Below are 17,347 nucleotides of genomic sequence, written 5' to 3'. Positions count from 1 at the left end.
GCGAGACTCTGTCTCGAAAAAATAAATAAATAAAAATAAAAATTACATGTAAACGAAGTCTGACTTTACCCACGCAGCACCTGGGAGCCACGCTTGACTGAATCAGGAGTCAAGCCCCCTTGCCTTCAGGAGAAGAGTTTGATAGTGTGAGATGACCTTGCACCTTCAGCAGGTCTATGGCATTCTCAGCAGGGGTGGGCCCCAGGGTAGCCAGGCTACTGAGGAAATCTGGGCCCTGGCTGCCTAGGGAACAGGGGCCCTGGCTGGTTCCTGGCTGGCCCCAGCTGCTGCTGCTCTTGCCTCCCAAGGCCAGAGCCATTTTTGAAGGTGACTCCAGGGCACCTTTAATCTTATTAGCAGGCTCTTGGGTTAACCTGGAAGCATCTGTGGCAACAACAAGCAAGTAAACCATGTGAACTTTGGGCTTGTGTTGCAGGCCCTTAACACCAGAAGCCCACCATGCATGTCATCATTTCTCAGCCCTCTGCTGTCTTGGCTTCTGGCTAAGACAGTAAACATAAGCCCCAGGTGTTTCTAGTTTACAAAGCATTTCCTCGTATTTTGTTCCTTTTGCGCCTCAACAGAGTCTAGGGAGATAGTCAAAGCAAGTAACAGCCCCATTTTACAAATGAGGAAACGGGCAGAGATGAAGTAAGTGACTTCCTCAAGGTCAGAGCTGTGGCTTGAGGGCAGTGTTCTTCCTCATTGGAGGAACTTATGGACAGGAAGTGAGTGTCCATGACATCACATTCAGCAGGGCAGTCACCCAGCTGTTGATGTTCTAGGTTTACAGAGGTGGGAGAGGCTGCCCTTTTGGGGCTGACAGTCGAGCTGAGGCCTCCTGCTACCACCAGCTGTTGGGGTAGCAGCACTAGTTCCCAAGAAATAAAATCAGAAGGGTGACTCTCCTCATCTGTGTTTTGAAGAGGAACGCCGGCTACTGGGGTAAGAGATGAATTACAGCAAGAGAAGGGTAGAAGCGGTGAAGAATTCCGTGGCCTTAGAGCCTTTTTCAGATGTGGAAACAGAAGGCAGAGAGCCTTCATGACCAGCTCCCTAGCTGGTGGCAGAAGTGGGACTGAGTCATTGAGGCCCTCTCCTCTGTCTCACCTCTAAGTTCAGATGTGATATTCCTTGTGAGGATGGCCGAGTGCTAGTTTTGAACTTGATGCTTAGTTCTAGGTTCCTCTTCAGTGATAATTTTTTTTAATTAGGAGAGGTAGTCACTAACATGCCAAAGGAATACTGAAGTGAAATGGATTCTTTTTTTTAAACAAAGTTTTAGCCTCAGTATTTCTCTAGGGGTAATGAATACCTAGTGAAATTTTTTTGTTGTTGTTTGGTGTACTAAAGCCACAATCCAAGGACAAGTCTTGTTTTTTTAAATTCTATATTCAAGGCAGATCATTTCTTAAAATGATTAGATTTATAGTGTGGCCTTTTCTCCACAGTAGCTGGGTTCTCCCATTCTGGGTAATACTTTGGAGATTTAGGAGTTAGCTTTCCTCTGTTTTATTTCTGAAGCAGTAACCCTTGGCCTAGCCTTACATATAAACACCCCACTGCCTACCTTCTATTTATCTTTTCTTTGCAAAGCCCTCATTTCCATCACCCCGTCTGTTCTGCACCTGTGCCGTCTTAGGCTTCAGGGTGGAATTGGTTCCTTGACTCAGGTAGCTGCTTAAGCAGTAAGGGAGGAGCCAGCTGTTCCTGCAAAACAAAACCAAAAACAAATTAACAAAAAACCTAAAACCGATCGGGAACTCATACATGTACATCTTGTCTGCTCCATTTTCATACCGGCTCCTCCCCACAGTATTCATGATTTTGACAAACCTTTGCTACCTGCCTGTCAGATGCCAGGCCTTGTGCTGGCTATTGAAGATTCCGAGTTGAGTAATTCACTGTCCCTGCCTTCAAGGAAGTCTCAGCCTGGTGTGGTGAGACAGATAAACAAATAGATATAATAACCTGTTAAAGGTACGGTCATAGCAAGGTAAGAAGGGGTCATTTCTACGTTGGAGGTGGGTGTGGTGTGAAGTGTCAGGAAAGAATTACTCTAGATGACCCTTGTGCTGAGCTCCTAAAATGACTCTATTCCTGGGAGAGGGAGCAATTGGGTTTTCGAGATTTGTTTTAATGGCAGTTTGTTGAGAGAGGAGACAGGTGGTCTATAGGAAGGCCTTGCTACATTAACTTTATATTTTGTTTGAATAGATAATACATGTACAAAGTACAACACTCAATATAGTAAAAGGGAATATATGCAGTGAAAAATGTTTTTCTCCTTCCCCGTTAACCACTCAGTTCCTCTCCCTGAAGGCAATCATTAGTTACCAATTTCTATTTTTTTCTTTCTTTTTTTTTTTTTTTTGTGAAACAGAGTCTCACTCTGTCACCCAGGCTGGAGTGCAGTGGCACGATATCGGCTCACCACAACCTCCGCCTCCTGGGTTCAAGCGATTCTCCTGCCTCAGCCTCCTGAATAGCTGGGATTACAGGTGCCCGCCACCACACTTGGCTAATTTTTGTATATTTAGTAGAGACGGGGTTTCACCATTTTGGCCAGACTGGCCTTGAACTCCTCACCTCGTGATCCACCCGCCTCGGCCTCCCAAAGTGCTGGGATTATAGGCGTGAGCCACTGTGCCCGGCAGTTACCAATTTCTTATGCTTTATTCCAGGTGAGTTTTTCAGTGCTTATAGGGGTATGTGTTTGTGTGTCTTTTAAAAATACATGCATATACACAGGTTATTTTTTTCACGTACTAATTTTAGAAGTCATTCCATATTAGCATAGGTTGAAGTGCCCTATTCTTTTTAAACCACTGTACGGTATTCCATTATACTGGATGTACTGTAACTTATTTAAGTACTCCCCTTTCATGAACTTTTAGGTTACTTCAGTCTTTTGCCTTTACAAATAATACATGAATATCTTTCATATATGTCATTGCACATGTGATTTCTTAGGGCACATTCTAGAACTGATAAGTCAGAGTATATGTGCATTTGTTTGGAATAGATATTAACAAGTTGCTCTCTGAAGGATTCTATATTGATTATAAAATGCTAGCCAGGCAGAGTGGCTCATCCCTCTAATTTCAGCCCTTTGGGAGGCTGAGTTAGGAGGATCACTTGAGGCCAGAAGTTTGAGACCAGCCTGGGCAACATAGTGAGACACCCTCTGTCTTTAAAAAAAAAAAAAAAAGTTAGGTGTGGTGGCGTGCTCCTATAGTCCCAGCTACTTGGGATGCTGAAGCAGAAGGATTGCTTGAGCCCAGGGGTTCAGGTGAGCTGTGCTCACACCACTGCCTTCCAGCCTGGATGACAGAGTGAGACCCTGTCTCTTAAAAAACAAACCAAAAAACGCGCCAAAAAATTAAATTTAAGATTCTTTACCATTTGGCTGGCCCCACCACTCTTCCCTTGCCTGCCCCCTCAACCCCCACCAAAATCCTCTAAAATCCCTGCCAGTATGATCTTCCTAAATGAGTTTAGTCTTATAATTTCCCTGTTTAGAATCCTTGTAAGGGTAAAGTTTAAACCCCTCTGCTTAGCCCCTGCCTCCAGCCTCTGCCAGGAGTAATGTGCCCCCATAGTACTCTGATCCACTTGTATTTGGTGCTTCCTCTTTTTTCTTTTCCTTCCTTCCTCTTTTCCTTTCCTTTCCCTTCCTCTTCCTCCATTCTTCCTCCATTCTTCCCTCCCTCCATCTTCCTCCAGTCTTCCCTCCCTCCCTCCCTCTCTCCCTCCCTCCCTCTCACATCCTTTAGGACTCAGCATCACCTCCTAGGTAGTCTTTCCTGACTACCACCACTTATGCACAAAACAGCTAAGCACTACCTTATGTGGCCTCATTTATTCACTGCTTAAATATTTTTTATGCATGTGCTGTGATGTGGCACATGCAGGTGTCATTCTTGATGATCCACTGGTTATTGCCTCGAGGGGATGACAACTGCCCGGTGGGGTTACCTGGTGTGGCTGCACCTAAAACAGCAACACCAAAGGGCCCATTGCCAATTCTGTCACTGACCAACTGGGGCCTCTGAGTATATCCCTTAACCACTTTGGACCTTGATTTGGCATCTGTCAAATGAGATGGTGGAACTTGAGGAACTCTAAGGCCCCTGCTGTGCAGGTCTTATTAATGATTACAACAGCAACAGCAGCCAGTGTTTACTGAGGACTTACAAAGCACCAAGCACTTTGCCAGGCACTTTGTCTATCCTAATCCTTACATCAACTCTACGAAGTTAGGGTGGTTACTATCCCCATTTTACAGATGAGGAAACTAAGGCTAAGAGAGGTTATATGACTTGACCACAAGGTCATAATAAGGAAGCAGATTTGAATCCAGGCATTCTGACTTTACTGTTCTTAGCCATTTAAATGGGCACACATTTGACACACAGTTTTGTGTACTGTTTGGTGGTCACTCACAGACTCCATCCCAGACCTCTACATGAACCATCCCTGTTCTACAGTTTTAAAGGCTCGAACTGGAGTCTGGGTGAAACCTGGGGACAGAAGACTGCTATAGTCACAATTATTAGCGGGAAATGGGTGAGGACCAGTGGTCAGCTCTGTTCATGAACCTTTGACAGCTCTCACAGAGAGTCTTGTTTTGGACAGAGACAACTTACATTGCTGTTTTCAGTTACCCTCTTTAAGAGGAGGGGACAGTAGGCCTGAGTCACGCTTCAGACACAGATTAAAATCAGATTTGGTACCAGGTGCAGTGGTTCACGCCCGTAATCCCAGCACTTTGGGAGGCTGAGATGATGGATCACTTGAGGTCAGGAGTTTGAGACCAGCCTGGCCAACATGGTGAAACCCTATCTCTACTAAAAATACAAAAATTAGCTGGGTGTGGTGGTGGGCACCTGTAATCCCAGCTACTTGGGAGGCTGAGGCAGGAGAATCACTTGAAGCCGGGAGGTGGAGGTTGCAGTGAGCCAAGATTGTGCCATTGCACTCTAGCCTGGGCAACAGAGCAAGACTCTGTCTCAAAAAAAAAAACAAAATCAGATCTGGGTAATATCCCTGGCAGAGTCCCAGGGGCATCCTTTATTAGGGTTATAGATGGCAGAATCCCTAATCTATGCATATAAAGCCTTATTAATGGAGAAGGGGGTGTGTGTGTGTAACTTAAAAAAAAGAAGTGTAATATTATATGGAATACCTGTTATAAACTAAAATAACTGGCAAATGAAATTAAATAAGTTAACTGAAATATAATAGGCCCACACCATAATGTATTGTAATGTATCGTCAACCCAGTTGCCTCCCTAAAGGCTTATAGAAAAGAATCTTTAAAGTCTTGACCTCTGATACACACACTCTCTGTCTCTGTCTCTGTCTCTGTCTCTCTCTCTCTCTCTCTCTCTCTCTCTCTACTGATTCCTATTTTTCTGAAGTCTTTGTCTGAACTAGAGTGGGTGGGTGGTAGGGCTAATTAGCAATTGCAGCCCATTCTCCATGCCTCCCCCTGCCTCATCTTTTTCAGGGACAGCGAGCAGAATGTGGTCACAGGTGTGTTGGGTGAGCCTTGATTAATTAGTCAATTTTTGAGATTCACGGCTGTCGAGTCAGATCCTCCGGCTCATCAGCCTTTGGCAGTTTAGCAAGCAGGCTGGGGCCCTCAGCTCCCACTGCTGCATTCCTTCTCTAGGCGGTGTATTCTCTCTTTACGACACGTGTTCTCTCTCTCTTTTTTTTTCCTTTTGGTTAGTTGAACTTGTTCTGAGTCCAAGTGGCAAAGGCAAAGCCTGACTTGGGTGTAGCAGCTCTGTGTCAATAGCCGCCTCTCTGCTGGAGCCTCCAGGCAGGCGGTGGGGCAGAGCTGGGCAGTTTCTGAAAGCCCTGCTGTGCCTGACTGCCATCCAGGTGAGACAGAGCTCACCTCCTGGCTTCTGCACGCTGCAGGCCTTGTTTCCCCAGGGAGAAGTTGAAAAGCCACTTCTGTGCTTGCCTCTCCTGGCAGCAGGGATTCGAATAGTTGCTAGAATTCTCTCAACTTTGTGTGTAATTATGGCTTCCTTACCAAAGTGGCTGCTTTCAACTAACTTATGGCTGAAGTTTTCACTTTATGTCCTTGTTTGTTTGTTACAGGTGAATTGGCTCCCAGCCGACTTTAGGATTCTTCTGGATTTTAAATTTTTTCTTTTCAAAAAAACTTGGACGGATAAAAGATGTGCCATGGCAGGATAGCACCAAAGAGCACCTCAGTGTTTGCCGTGGCCTCCGTGGGACATGGAGTGTTCCTTCCGCTGGTGATCCTTTGCACCCTGCTTGGAGACGGACTTGCTTCCGGTAAGTCCTGACCTGCTGTGTGTGGGTGGGAAAATATTTAATACCATTGTTTCTCTCGAAGACCAGGACAGGGGACTCTCCTCCTGGCAGGCAGTTTCAGGGAGAGCAGAGGGTGGAGGGCTTTTGTGTTGTGGTAAATATAGCAGGGAGTCAGTCCTTCTGGGGTCTAATGAGTCACCTGGAGGGGCATGTGGGAGCCTGCTGGTGGTAACCTTGTCACGCCTCTCCGCCAGCCATAATCATCATCAGGAAGACAGAGGTGTAGGGTTCAGAGCACAATATGCAGGTTAAGGGGACAGACTTTGGAATCAGACTGCCTGTGTTCAGTGCCCATTCTCACTACTTGCTTGCCCTGTGACTCTGAACAAGTTATTTTACTGCTGCAAGCCTCTGTTTCCTCAGCCGCAGAATGGGATAATAATAGTACCTACCTCATTGGGTGGTTGTGAAGATTGAGGTAATAAAATAAGTATATAATGATTGTTAGCTGTCTTTTGTTTGTTCGTCTTTCTGTGCTTTTTCTCAGAATGAGTGGATAGTTGAAGTATTGTAATATAGTGAAAATAAGACTCGGTCACTGAAAATGTTCTGATCTTGGGCAAGCCACTTAACCATTCTAGGGCTCAGTTTTTCCCTCTGTCAGATGAATGGGTTTACCCGGAATAACATTTAAAGTCACTTCTTTGTCCCTCAGTAAATACTTTCATGATTCTAAGGACTTTGTGGTTGAAGATGGTGAGCTGGACGGGCCCTAGCAGGGGCTAGACATGCACCATTCAGCCTTTTTGTTTGTTCGTTTGTTTGTTTTCAGAGAGTCTCACTCTGTTGTCCAGGCTGGAGTGCAGTGGCACGATCGTGGCTCACTGCAACCTCTGCCTCCCGGGTTCCAGCGATTCTTCTGCCTGAGCCTCCTGAGTAGCTGGGACTACAGGCTCATGCCACCACACCTAGCTAATTTTTTTATTATTTAGTAGACAGGGTTTCACCATGTTGGCCAGGCTGGTCTTGAATTCCTGACCTCAGGTGATCCACCCGCCTTGGCCTCCCAAAATGTTGGGATTACAGGTGTGAGCCAGGTGCTCAGCCCATTGAACCTTTTTGAGTTTGTACAGCCCTTGTTGCCTTCAACAGTGCTCCAGAGACCCTTCTAGGCAGTCTTTGTGTGATCTTCTAGACAAAATGTCCTTTTAGAAAGGACATGTTTGGGTGTGTACAGTAGGCCTCTGGGTGGTGTGCCACAACCTACCTCTGTGTCTACACTCCAGAATCATCATTGAACTCACCAGTACTGGTGTTCCTACTGGACTTTATTAGAAACACATACATGGCAGTTTCCTTGGCCAGTGCTTCCTGGAGAGGGATCTCAGAACTAGATCCTGGAAGGGGACTTGGTGGGGACAGTAGGGGAGTGGTATATTGTGGCTGTAGAGCCTCCACAGTTCAGTGCTACTTCTTTCATTCTCTATCAGCTTCCACCACCCACTTACCCAACATAAACAGATAATGTCAGAGTCTCAGCTAATCTTTTTTTTTTTTCTTTTCTGAATTGTTGGAAGAAACAATTACAGATTTTTTTGTTCATTGTAGCCTTCTCCACTACCAGCATATAGATGTGCCTTTCCTTCCATCCCATTCTGACACTTGGAACCCAAGCCTTTTCTCCCTAGTCATGAGGAGCCCCTGGCACAACCCGGGAGGCCATGATGATTGGGACCCCACAATGTGGCCATCATGGTTATATGAGGTTTCAAAGGAAGAGAAGACCAGGCTGCACCAATGTGCAACAAAATGAAGCAGAGCTTCCTTTCATAGGGTCACCCCAAAACCAGAGGAGGCCTCTAGAAGTGCTAGTTGCAGAACCACAAAGTGTGGTGACTCTCTTATTCACCACCGTGTCTTTAGAGCAGAAGTTGGCAAACTGGCCCACAGGCCAAATCCTACCTGCCATCTGCTTTTGTAGAACCTTCCAGTTAACTGTTTATATTTTTAAATGGTTGGAAAAATCAGAAAGATATTTCATGACGTGTAAAAATGTATGTGAAACTTAAATTTCAATGTCTATAAAGTTTTATTGGAACACAGCAGTGCTCATTCATGTATATATTGTCTATGGCTGCTTTTGTGCTACAGTGGCAGAGTTGAGTCGTTATGACAAAGACCATGTGGCCTGAAAAGCCTAAAATTTTGAGGCTTTAAAATATTTGGGTCTTTGTAAAAGAGATTCTCCCCCAGCCCAGAACAAATGGTGCTCAATAAGTATGCACATGAATGGAATGACTGTCAGAGCAGGAAGGAAGGAAGGACTAGTCAAAACTAGCTTGGGCTTCAGAGAACTGTGCACTTGCTGCCCAGAATCTCACAGCTAATTGTAGGGCTAGGACCTAGCCTGGTGCCTGGCATACCACTGTGACCTGCCTCTTCCAAGGCTCCTCTAAGGAACTGCCCTGGCGTGTGGTGTTAGTGGCAGAATGTCTGCCTTAAGTGTCTGAAGCCTCTTTAGTGTCATTAAGCTATCCTACTTACCCCTACCTTCCCTTTTGTTGGCCTCATCCCTCCCATTCCCCACCTCATTTTCCAACTACCCACACCTTCCCAGCTTCCCACTCAAGGTCCGAAATCCATTATCAGGTTCCATACTGGCTGGATAAAGGGATTATTATTTTCCACTGTGGAAAAATGTGTCTGTTTATAGTGTGGGCTCAGACCAGGATGGCTCTGTTTTCTTTCCCCTCCCCCACCTGAAAGAATGCTCCTTCCCTGCCACCCCAACCTCCAAGTCTTTTCTACTCCCCATAAAACATGTGTACTGGCAGGGGAAAGGGGTTCACCTTTGCTTAGATCCAGTGTACTAAGTTGCTACCAATGTTTTTCCCTTTCTTTGGAGTGGCTTCTAGGGGAGGAGGTGCCCTTTCTAGGCCTGAAACCCAAAGCACACCTATATGGCCGTGCCTGCCATAAGCAGCATGCCAAGCAGGCTTGTCCAGAAACCAGGATCTCAGATACTCTGAAGCCGAGGAAAGGCATTTTAATTCAGGAAAAGCCTCTTTTCCTCTTCTTGTGTTTCTTTTTCCTTTTTCTTTTTATTTATTTTAGAGATGAGGTCTTACTCTGTTGCCAGGCTGGAGTGCAGTGGTACAATCATAGCTCACTGCAGCCTTGACCTCCCAGGCTCAAGCAGTCTTCCCACCTCAGCCTCCGGAGTAGCTGGGACCATAGGCATACACCACCATGCCCAGCTAATTAAAAAAAATTTTTTTATGTTGCCCAGGCTGATCTCGAACTCCTGGGCTGAAGTGATCCTCTCCCCTCTGCCTTCCAAAGTGCTGGGATTATAGGTGTGAACCACTGTGCCTGGCCTCCTTCTTGCATTTCTTTCCTGTTCTTACAGCTGCTCCTGAACACCCACTTCAGAGACATTTTTAAATGGGTGCTTGTAAAATATACAGCCTTGCTATCCAGTGGGCTGTAGTAGACCCTGGCTATATGCGTGTGTACATGCACATTCATGACTCTGAGAATCCCACTAGACATAGGTAAGTGGGCATCCTCTGGAGACAATTTGTCTGCATTGTCTCTGGTCGTAGATACCACAGTCATCATAATCTGTATCATCTCATCATCAAATGTCACAGTTTTGATCACAGTCTAAGGTAGGAAGAATCATGTATGAAGAGGTACTTGAGAGTTCTGAAGTAAAATTACATCATGTTTAAAGTTCAGTTTCCATACTGGTTTCTCTCATCTACAGCTCGAGATTTGCAGTTATAGCAGAAAAGGTGTTAGAGAGGCATTGGGTCCAGCTTTCCCTTGGTCATTCCTTTAAATGGGGAGAATTATTGATAAGTTTCCTTTTTAAGAGTGACAAAAGGAAGCATATCTTATTCTTCACACCTAGTCACACCATGCAGTGGATAGACCAGAATTAAAAATAAAATCTATGCACATGCTACCCAATTTGCCTTTCTTGGACTAGGCGGAATTAAGATCTCTTCTCTGTAGCAGCCTTTCTCAGGTCTCCAAGTCTTTCATTTTACCTGTAGTCTTTAGAAACTTGCTGTATGACCTGAGGCAAATCACATGACCTCTTTGTGTCTTTTGCAAAACAGAAACAATAATCCTTAAGAATGTTAAGTTGGTGTTGTGTAGACTAATAAAAATGATTGGAAGGCACTTGGCATATAAAATGAAGTGTGTGACGTAATTCCCAAATAACAACAACAGAATTGGTATGTGACCTACTGTTGAGTTACGAGGTGCAGTAGACTTTTTATGCAGATGATACTCTGCTGTCATTGAAACACAAAACTTAAGGTGCAAAGTACTATTTGAGTTGGGGATAAGAGATTTTTGAAGCAGTTATCAAATTTGACCAGTAAGGAGGGATTAATTTACTTCAGGAATCCCCATTGCTTTCCAGAAAGCTCATGTTTGCGCAGTTTGATCTCAATCCAACTGGCTTGCTGACTCATAAAAGGTTTTGTTTGCATTCTCTTTCTTTCCTGAGCTTATTTACTAAACAAACTCAGTATTTTACTTGTTGCTGATTTTTTTCACCTTAAAATGTTGCCATGACATGTTAGCCCATGTTAAACATCACACAATCACCTAAAACAATTTTAGAATAGCAGGGAAAACAGCCATCTGCATTTCTACATGACAGAAAGCCAGGCCATTAGTTTTCATTGAAAATGGAAAGTGTTGAGAACTAGGTTCTCTGGGAGATGACTTGGCTTTAGCCTGTAGCAGAGAGATGTTGGCAGGTGGCTCTGGATCACCTCATCTCAGAAGGACCCTCGAGTCAGAGATAACGTACACTGAGTTGAAAGGAGAAAACAAATGGGAAACTAATGTGTATAGAGCATCACTTATGTGTCAGGCTCTGTTATCATTCCATATAAAGCTCTCAGAACACCCCAGCTAGGCAGTTGTGCAACCATTTTATAAAGGAGAAACTGAACCAGAGACAGGTTCAATAACTTGTTCAGAGACTGATGATTTTAAGTGGTGAGGCTGGCTGGGATTTGTGCTCAGTATGTCTGACTCTTGCCCATGGTCTTTTCTGGGAGCCACACTACCTGTGCTGAGTGACAGGCTTCACTGAGACCTGTTTTTTGTATTTCCTGATTGAAGTGCTCAGATCAGCCTCCAGAAAATTATTCTGATGGAGGAAGAAAGAGATCATGTTTTCTCCTGATGGATAAAAAGGATACAGGAGTCATCTCTGGGTTACCATGTTTCCCTCTGTGGTTGTTTCTTTTTTTATTTGAGATGGAGTCTCGCCCTGTCGCCCAGGCTGGAGTACAGTGGCGCGATCTCGGCTCACCGCAAGCTCCGCCTTCCAGGTTCACGCCATTCTCCTGCCTCAGTCTCCCGAGTAGCTGGGACCACAGGCGCCCGCCACCACGCTCAGCTAATTTTTTTGTATTTTTTGGTGGAGATGGGGTTTCACAGTGTTAGCCAGGATGGTCTCGATCTCCTGACCTCATGATCGGCCCGCCTTGGCCTCCCAAAGTGCTGGGATTACAGGCATGAGCCACTGTGCCCGGCCCTCTGTGGTTGTTTCTGTTCTCATCTACAGTGGCTCTTGGTTGTTTGGTTCCAGTTTAGGCACAAGGTTTGCCAAGGTGGTTCTATTCTTGGAAAGGAACAATAGGGACATAGCAAATTGTTTGCTAAATGAGGATGTAGTTCCCAAAACATCCGCAGAGCATCTTCCTGTCAGCTGCAAATCCTGTTGATGAAAGTGATGTAATCTCTCCATGGTATAATTACCTGTGACTATAAAAAAACTTAGGGATTGTGGTAGGAGGCTGGATGGGTCATTATAGTTCTTGATGAACCCTAGTGTCATGAAAAGGCATTGAGAAATTACCCTCTGCACACTAATTGTTGTGCCATGTTTAGAACATTGACAACACACCCTCGCACTGTAACTTTCTAATCAAAAGAAACCCAGAGTCCACGTAACTGGGTCTCTATTGGGTTAAAGCCCTCATTAAACACAGATTCCATCTGCTGAGCAATGGTGCCCCACTACCCTGCTAACTTGCCAGCTTAGAGGTTATTCTTCTTACCTACCCGAATTTCTGCAAAAGAGGGGCACAGGGTGCTAATAAAACAATTAGGGTTAGCACTCAGTCTTCAGTGATTCTAGGTAGGTTTCCAGATGAACACCTCTCACTACTTCTTACCCACTGGAAGAGTGCAGTGCGTCACTTGGGAGTGGGAGCCTGCAGAGGGTGTGAGGAGCCCTTCCATTCCAGGTGGGCTGTGCTGGTGTGCCTGGCTGCCTGGACTGGGATCAGATCAGGAGAGACCTTGGTCTGCCTCAGATTTAGCTTTGGGGCCCAGAGGGACAGAAACATTTAGAGACAACGTTTCCATGGTGCAGTGTGAATGAGGAGTTCCCTGGCTGCTGACTTCTTTCCAGCCCTGTTCATCGACCTCATCTTAAGCTAATTTAACACATGAAAATCCGAATTCACTGAAAGATGAGGGTGTGACTATAACTTTTTTTTTTTCTGAGACAGGATTTCACTCAGTTGCCCAGGCCGGAGTGCAGTGGCTCTGTCACAGCTCACCGCAACCTCTGCCTCCCAGGTTCAAGTGATCCTCCCGCCTCACCGCCTTAGCCTCCTGAGTAGCTGGGACTATAGGCATGCATCACCACACCTGGCTAGTTTTTTAAAAATATTTTTTGTAGAGATGGGTTTTGCTGGGTTTGCCCAGGCTGGTCTTGAACTCCTGGGCTCAAACGATCCACCCGCCTTGGCCTCCCAAAGTGCTGGGATTACAGGCATTAGCCACTGCGCCTGACTATAACTTAAGAGCAGGCTTGCCCCTAGGATTTCTTCACATAGCTGTCTCTTATGAGGTGGAGTGGGATTCAATTCATGTACACCTCAAAATAGTAAATACCACCTGCGGCTCTTGTGGAGCCACTGAAATCATGAGTATAACTCAGTATTATATCTAGCTACCATTATACTTCAACTCTTCACCTTGTTTTTTGGAATGACTGCATAGTCTGATGAAAAGCATGTATTCTGGAGTCAGATTGTCTGGGTTGAATACTGCCTGTATTCCTTGCTACTTGTGTTGCCTTGGATAATTTTTGTGACCTCACTGTCTGTATTTCACCAGAATGGGGATGATAATGTCTGCTTTATAAGATTGTAGTGAGGATCAAATAAGATAGTATATGTAAGGCATTTGGAACATTGCTGGGTACACAAATAAATATTCCCATATTGGAAGAAGTAAGGAGCACCTCTGCCCGGCCGCCCCATCTGGGAAGAAGTGAGGAGCGTCTCTGCCTGGCCGCCCGGTCTGGGAAGTGAGGAGCGCCTCTGCCCGGCCGCCCTGTCTGGGATGTGAGGAGCGCCTCTGCCCGACCGCCCCGTCTGGGAGGTCTACCACGGAGGCCAGAAGCAATGTGGGGGCTGGATGTGGTGGCTCACGCCTGTGGTCCCGGCACTCTGGGGGGCCGAGGCGGGTTGATCACTTCGGGCTAGGAGTTCGAGACCAGTCTGGCCAACATGGCGAAACATATGAAAAATACAACAGACAAACCAACCAACCAACTCAGTGACAACAAAACAGGTCTACCCTGGAGTCGTACTCTAATTTTTTCTATTTTCCTCCCTTTCTGATCCTTTATCCCACTTTCTTTTTCTTCCTCTTCCTTCTCCCTCTTCGTCAAATAGAGGATTGAGTTATTATCACTGATCCATATAAAGTCCCTCTCTCATTTAATTCCCACTCCCCATTTCTATTCCCCGTCTTCCCATGTGCAACCTTCCTAATATGTTTGATACGCATCTTTTTGTTTGTATGTATTTTTAGAAAATGTTTATTGTTTTTGTGTGCAAAAAAAATTAATTTAAAAAAAAGTGAAAAAAATTAAAAAATAAATATTCCCATATTGGAAGATCAGATCCTAGCACCAATTGATATCATTCCACACTTCTGGTTTTATGACGCCACAGCTGCTTGGTTCAGACAGACTCAGGTTGGAACGTGCTCCCTGTTTCTTCCGTATCTCTTGGATTCTGTTTGATTCAATTCAGTGCATACTGAGTAGAGTTAGATCCTTGATATTCGTGAGGTTTTCTGAGTCCCTAAATTCTCAAATAACACATGTTGGTTTCCCATACATGAAGACGAGTAGCAAAGAGTGGTAAATGCCCTTCTGAGATGTTGGTGCTGGAGTGATATCAGCTAAGTGATCTCACTGTGAACTGTTTGTTCTCTTCAGGGAGGCTGTCCTGTTGGTATTTCAGAGCTGATGTTCCTCAGGGATGCTATTTGTTAGGAACACTTGGAGTCAGTTTTGAAACCTTACATATTAAATATGAGAATGCCAAGGATCTGTTCTTTTAAAGACATTTTTTATTTCATCAGCACAGTGATGTGATTGGAAGGTTGCATTTTACATGATTCCAAAACACAACTGGGAGAATATAACATTAGAATTAAAAAATAAGAAATATCTTTTTCCCATTTGGTAGTCCTTTTGCCTCCTCTTGCTTTTCTTAGCTATATTGGTATGTCTTCTTTTAGGAACCCCTTTCTACCTAGATTTATTGGCATCCCTGGTGATGGAGATTTTTTTCTTATTTAACTTCTTTGACTTATTAGCTTTGCCAGTAACCAAATCTTTTAAAGGAGAATTGTTTAGTCATCCAAAATTCTGGGAAGTAGTGCAGGGAAGGTAAACAGATTCTCTTCAAGATTTCTTGGCCCAGTTTTTTTTTTTTTTTTCATTCCTTTTAAATCACAAAAGTATTATTTTTGGTATTTCAGTGGGGAGCGGGCACAAAATGTGTTTCAGGAAGTTATGACCAAGTAAAAACAGGGCTATAAAATAATTCTGCTTCATCCTTTGTTATTCTGAGTAACAAGTGACACTCTAAAAATACAAAGGGCTTGATCAATTCTTCCCATGTAGTAGACACATGTCTCCTTGGGAGGGGGCGGGACCTTTGTGTTTATTGTCACTGGCCTGGGTTCTGATGATTCTGCCTTGTTGACCCTGGCTATGGTAAGAGGCACCAGAGAATGTCATTGGGATTGTTGCACACTAGACTATGACTGAGTGGGTGTGAGGATCAGCCTGTCACTGTTTCCTGAGCACTGGTCTAGGCACAGAGAGGTTTGGTGGCAGATGGGAGAAAAGTCTTGGATTTCTCTTCTTCCCAGTTGATCTCATTATGATCCAGAGGCTGGATTGCAAAGGACCCAGTGGAGTCTTGAGCCAGTGCAGTCCCACTAAGTCTCCTTGATAACTATGCATGGTTGCTCACAGTTTCTTTTTTATTTTTATTATTATTTTTTGAGACAGAGTCTCGCTGTGTCGCCCAGGCTGGAGTGCAGTGGTGCAATCTCAGCTCACTACAAGCTCCGCCTCCTGGGTTCACGCCGTTCTCCTGTCTCAGTCTCCTGAATAGCTGGGACTACAGGCACCCGCCACCACACCCGGCTAATTTTTTTTTTTTTTTTTTTTTTTGTATTTTTAGTAGAGACAGGGTTTCACTGTGTTAGCCAGGATGGTCTTGGTCTCCCGACCTTGTGATCCGCCTGCCTCGGCCTCCCAAAGTGCTGGGACTACAGGTGTGAGCCACTGTGCTCAGCGGTTGCTCACAGTTTCTGATTAGCGGCCCATGAAGTTAGCTGGAGCCCTTCAGTAGGCTGTGTGGCTGTCTGCTTTATGCCTCTCACACACCTCTCTGAGCTTTGATATCTATACACACTGCTTTCGGTTTTATTTCTTTGGTTTTGCTCTTTGTTTTTGATTCTTGTTCTTTGTTCTTGATTCCATATGTGTTTGCATATAAGCTCATTGAACAGAGACAAAATCCTTTGTATATTGCTGCTTTGCTACAACCAGGCCAGTGATCATCCCAGTAGATCTAACACACACATTGTGGGAAAGGTACTCCATAGGTGGGTTTACCCCGTAGGATGATCCAGAATCATGGCTTGTCCTCTATGTGAGGAAAGCAGGAGCAAGTCCAGGGCCCAGTGAGCAGTAGCAGTGTGTGGGGGCTCCCCACTGAGTGATGGTTCCTCATAGTATTCTGTCCCCAGCCTTCTGGGGAGGAAGTGGAGAAACACGTGAAAGTGTCTTCATTCCTCAGGGATGCAGGTGGTGGGGCTCTTCTGTGGAGAAAAGAGAGGGCCCAGGCAACCTGCCTAGAAGAGTACATTGCATAGTATGCTACCTTATAGCTTGGATGAGGATTTTGAACCCAGTGTGGATCCTGTTAGGTGATGCAGAGTTATATAGTTTGAAAGTATATCCCCAGCTGGCCGGGCGCAGTGGCTCACGCTTGTAATCCCAGCACTTTGGGAGGCCGAGGCGGGCGAATCACGAGGTCAGGAGATCGAGACCACGGTGAAACCCCGTCTCTACTAAAAATACAAAAAATTAGCCGGGCGTGGTGGCGGGCGCCTATAGTCCCAGCTACTCCGAGAGGCTGAGGCAGGAGAATGGCGTGAACCCGGGAGGCGGAGCTTACAGTGAGCCGAGATTGCGCCACTGCACTCCAGCCTGGGCGACAGAGCGAGACTCCGTCTCAAAAAAAAAAAAAAAAAACACCAAAAAAAAATATCCCCAGCTGGGCGCAGTGGCTCATGCCTGTAATCCCAGCACTTTGGGAGGCTGAGGCGGGTGTATCATTTGAGGTCAGGAGTTTGAGACCAGCCCAGCCAACAAGGTGAAACCCCGTCTCCACTAAAAACACAAAAATCAGCCAGGCTTGGTGACGCACACCTGTAATCCCAGCTACTTGGGAGGCTGAGGCAGGAGAATTGCTTGAACCTGGGAGGTGGAGGTTGCAGTGAGCCAAGATCACACCACTGCACTCCAGCCTGGGCAATAAGAGCAAGAATTCGTCTCAAAAAAAAAAAAAAAAAAAAAAAAAAAAAAGGAAAAGAAAGAAAGTATACCCCTGCCAAATCTCATGTTAAATTGTAATTGTCAGTGTTGGAGGTGGGGCTTGGTGGGAGGTGTTTGGATCATGAGAGC

The 17,347-nt window shown here is 45.3% G+C and overlaps 1 protein-coding gene across 1 annotated transcript in view; it reads left to right on the top strand.

The window, feature by feature from the left end:
* Positions 1–17,347, top strand: part of SUSD6 (sushi domain containing 6) — a 106,097-nt gene that overhangs the window by 40,984 nt on the left and 47,766 nt on the right. Inside the window, exon 2 of the mRNA XM_032135068.2 lies at positions 6,118–6,318. Within this exon, the coding sequence (XP_031990959.1) occupies positions 6,198–6,318 (121 nt within the window). The 5' untranslated portion in view covers positions 6,118–6,197. The remainder of the gene's footprint in view (positions 1–6,117; positions 6,319–17,347) is intronic.

The sequence above is a fragment of the Hylobates moloch genome, unplaced genomic scaffold (genome assembly GCF_009828535.3).
Source record: "Hylobates moloch isolate HMO894 unplaced genomic scaffold, HMol_V3 SCAFFOLD_16, whole genome shotgun sequence".
Taxonomy (NCBI): Eukaryota; Metazoa; Chordata; class Mammalia; order Primates; family Hylobatidae; genus Hylobates; species Hylobates moloch.
This window is presented reverse-complemented; position numbering and strand designations above follow the sequence as displayed.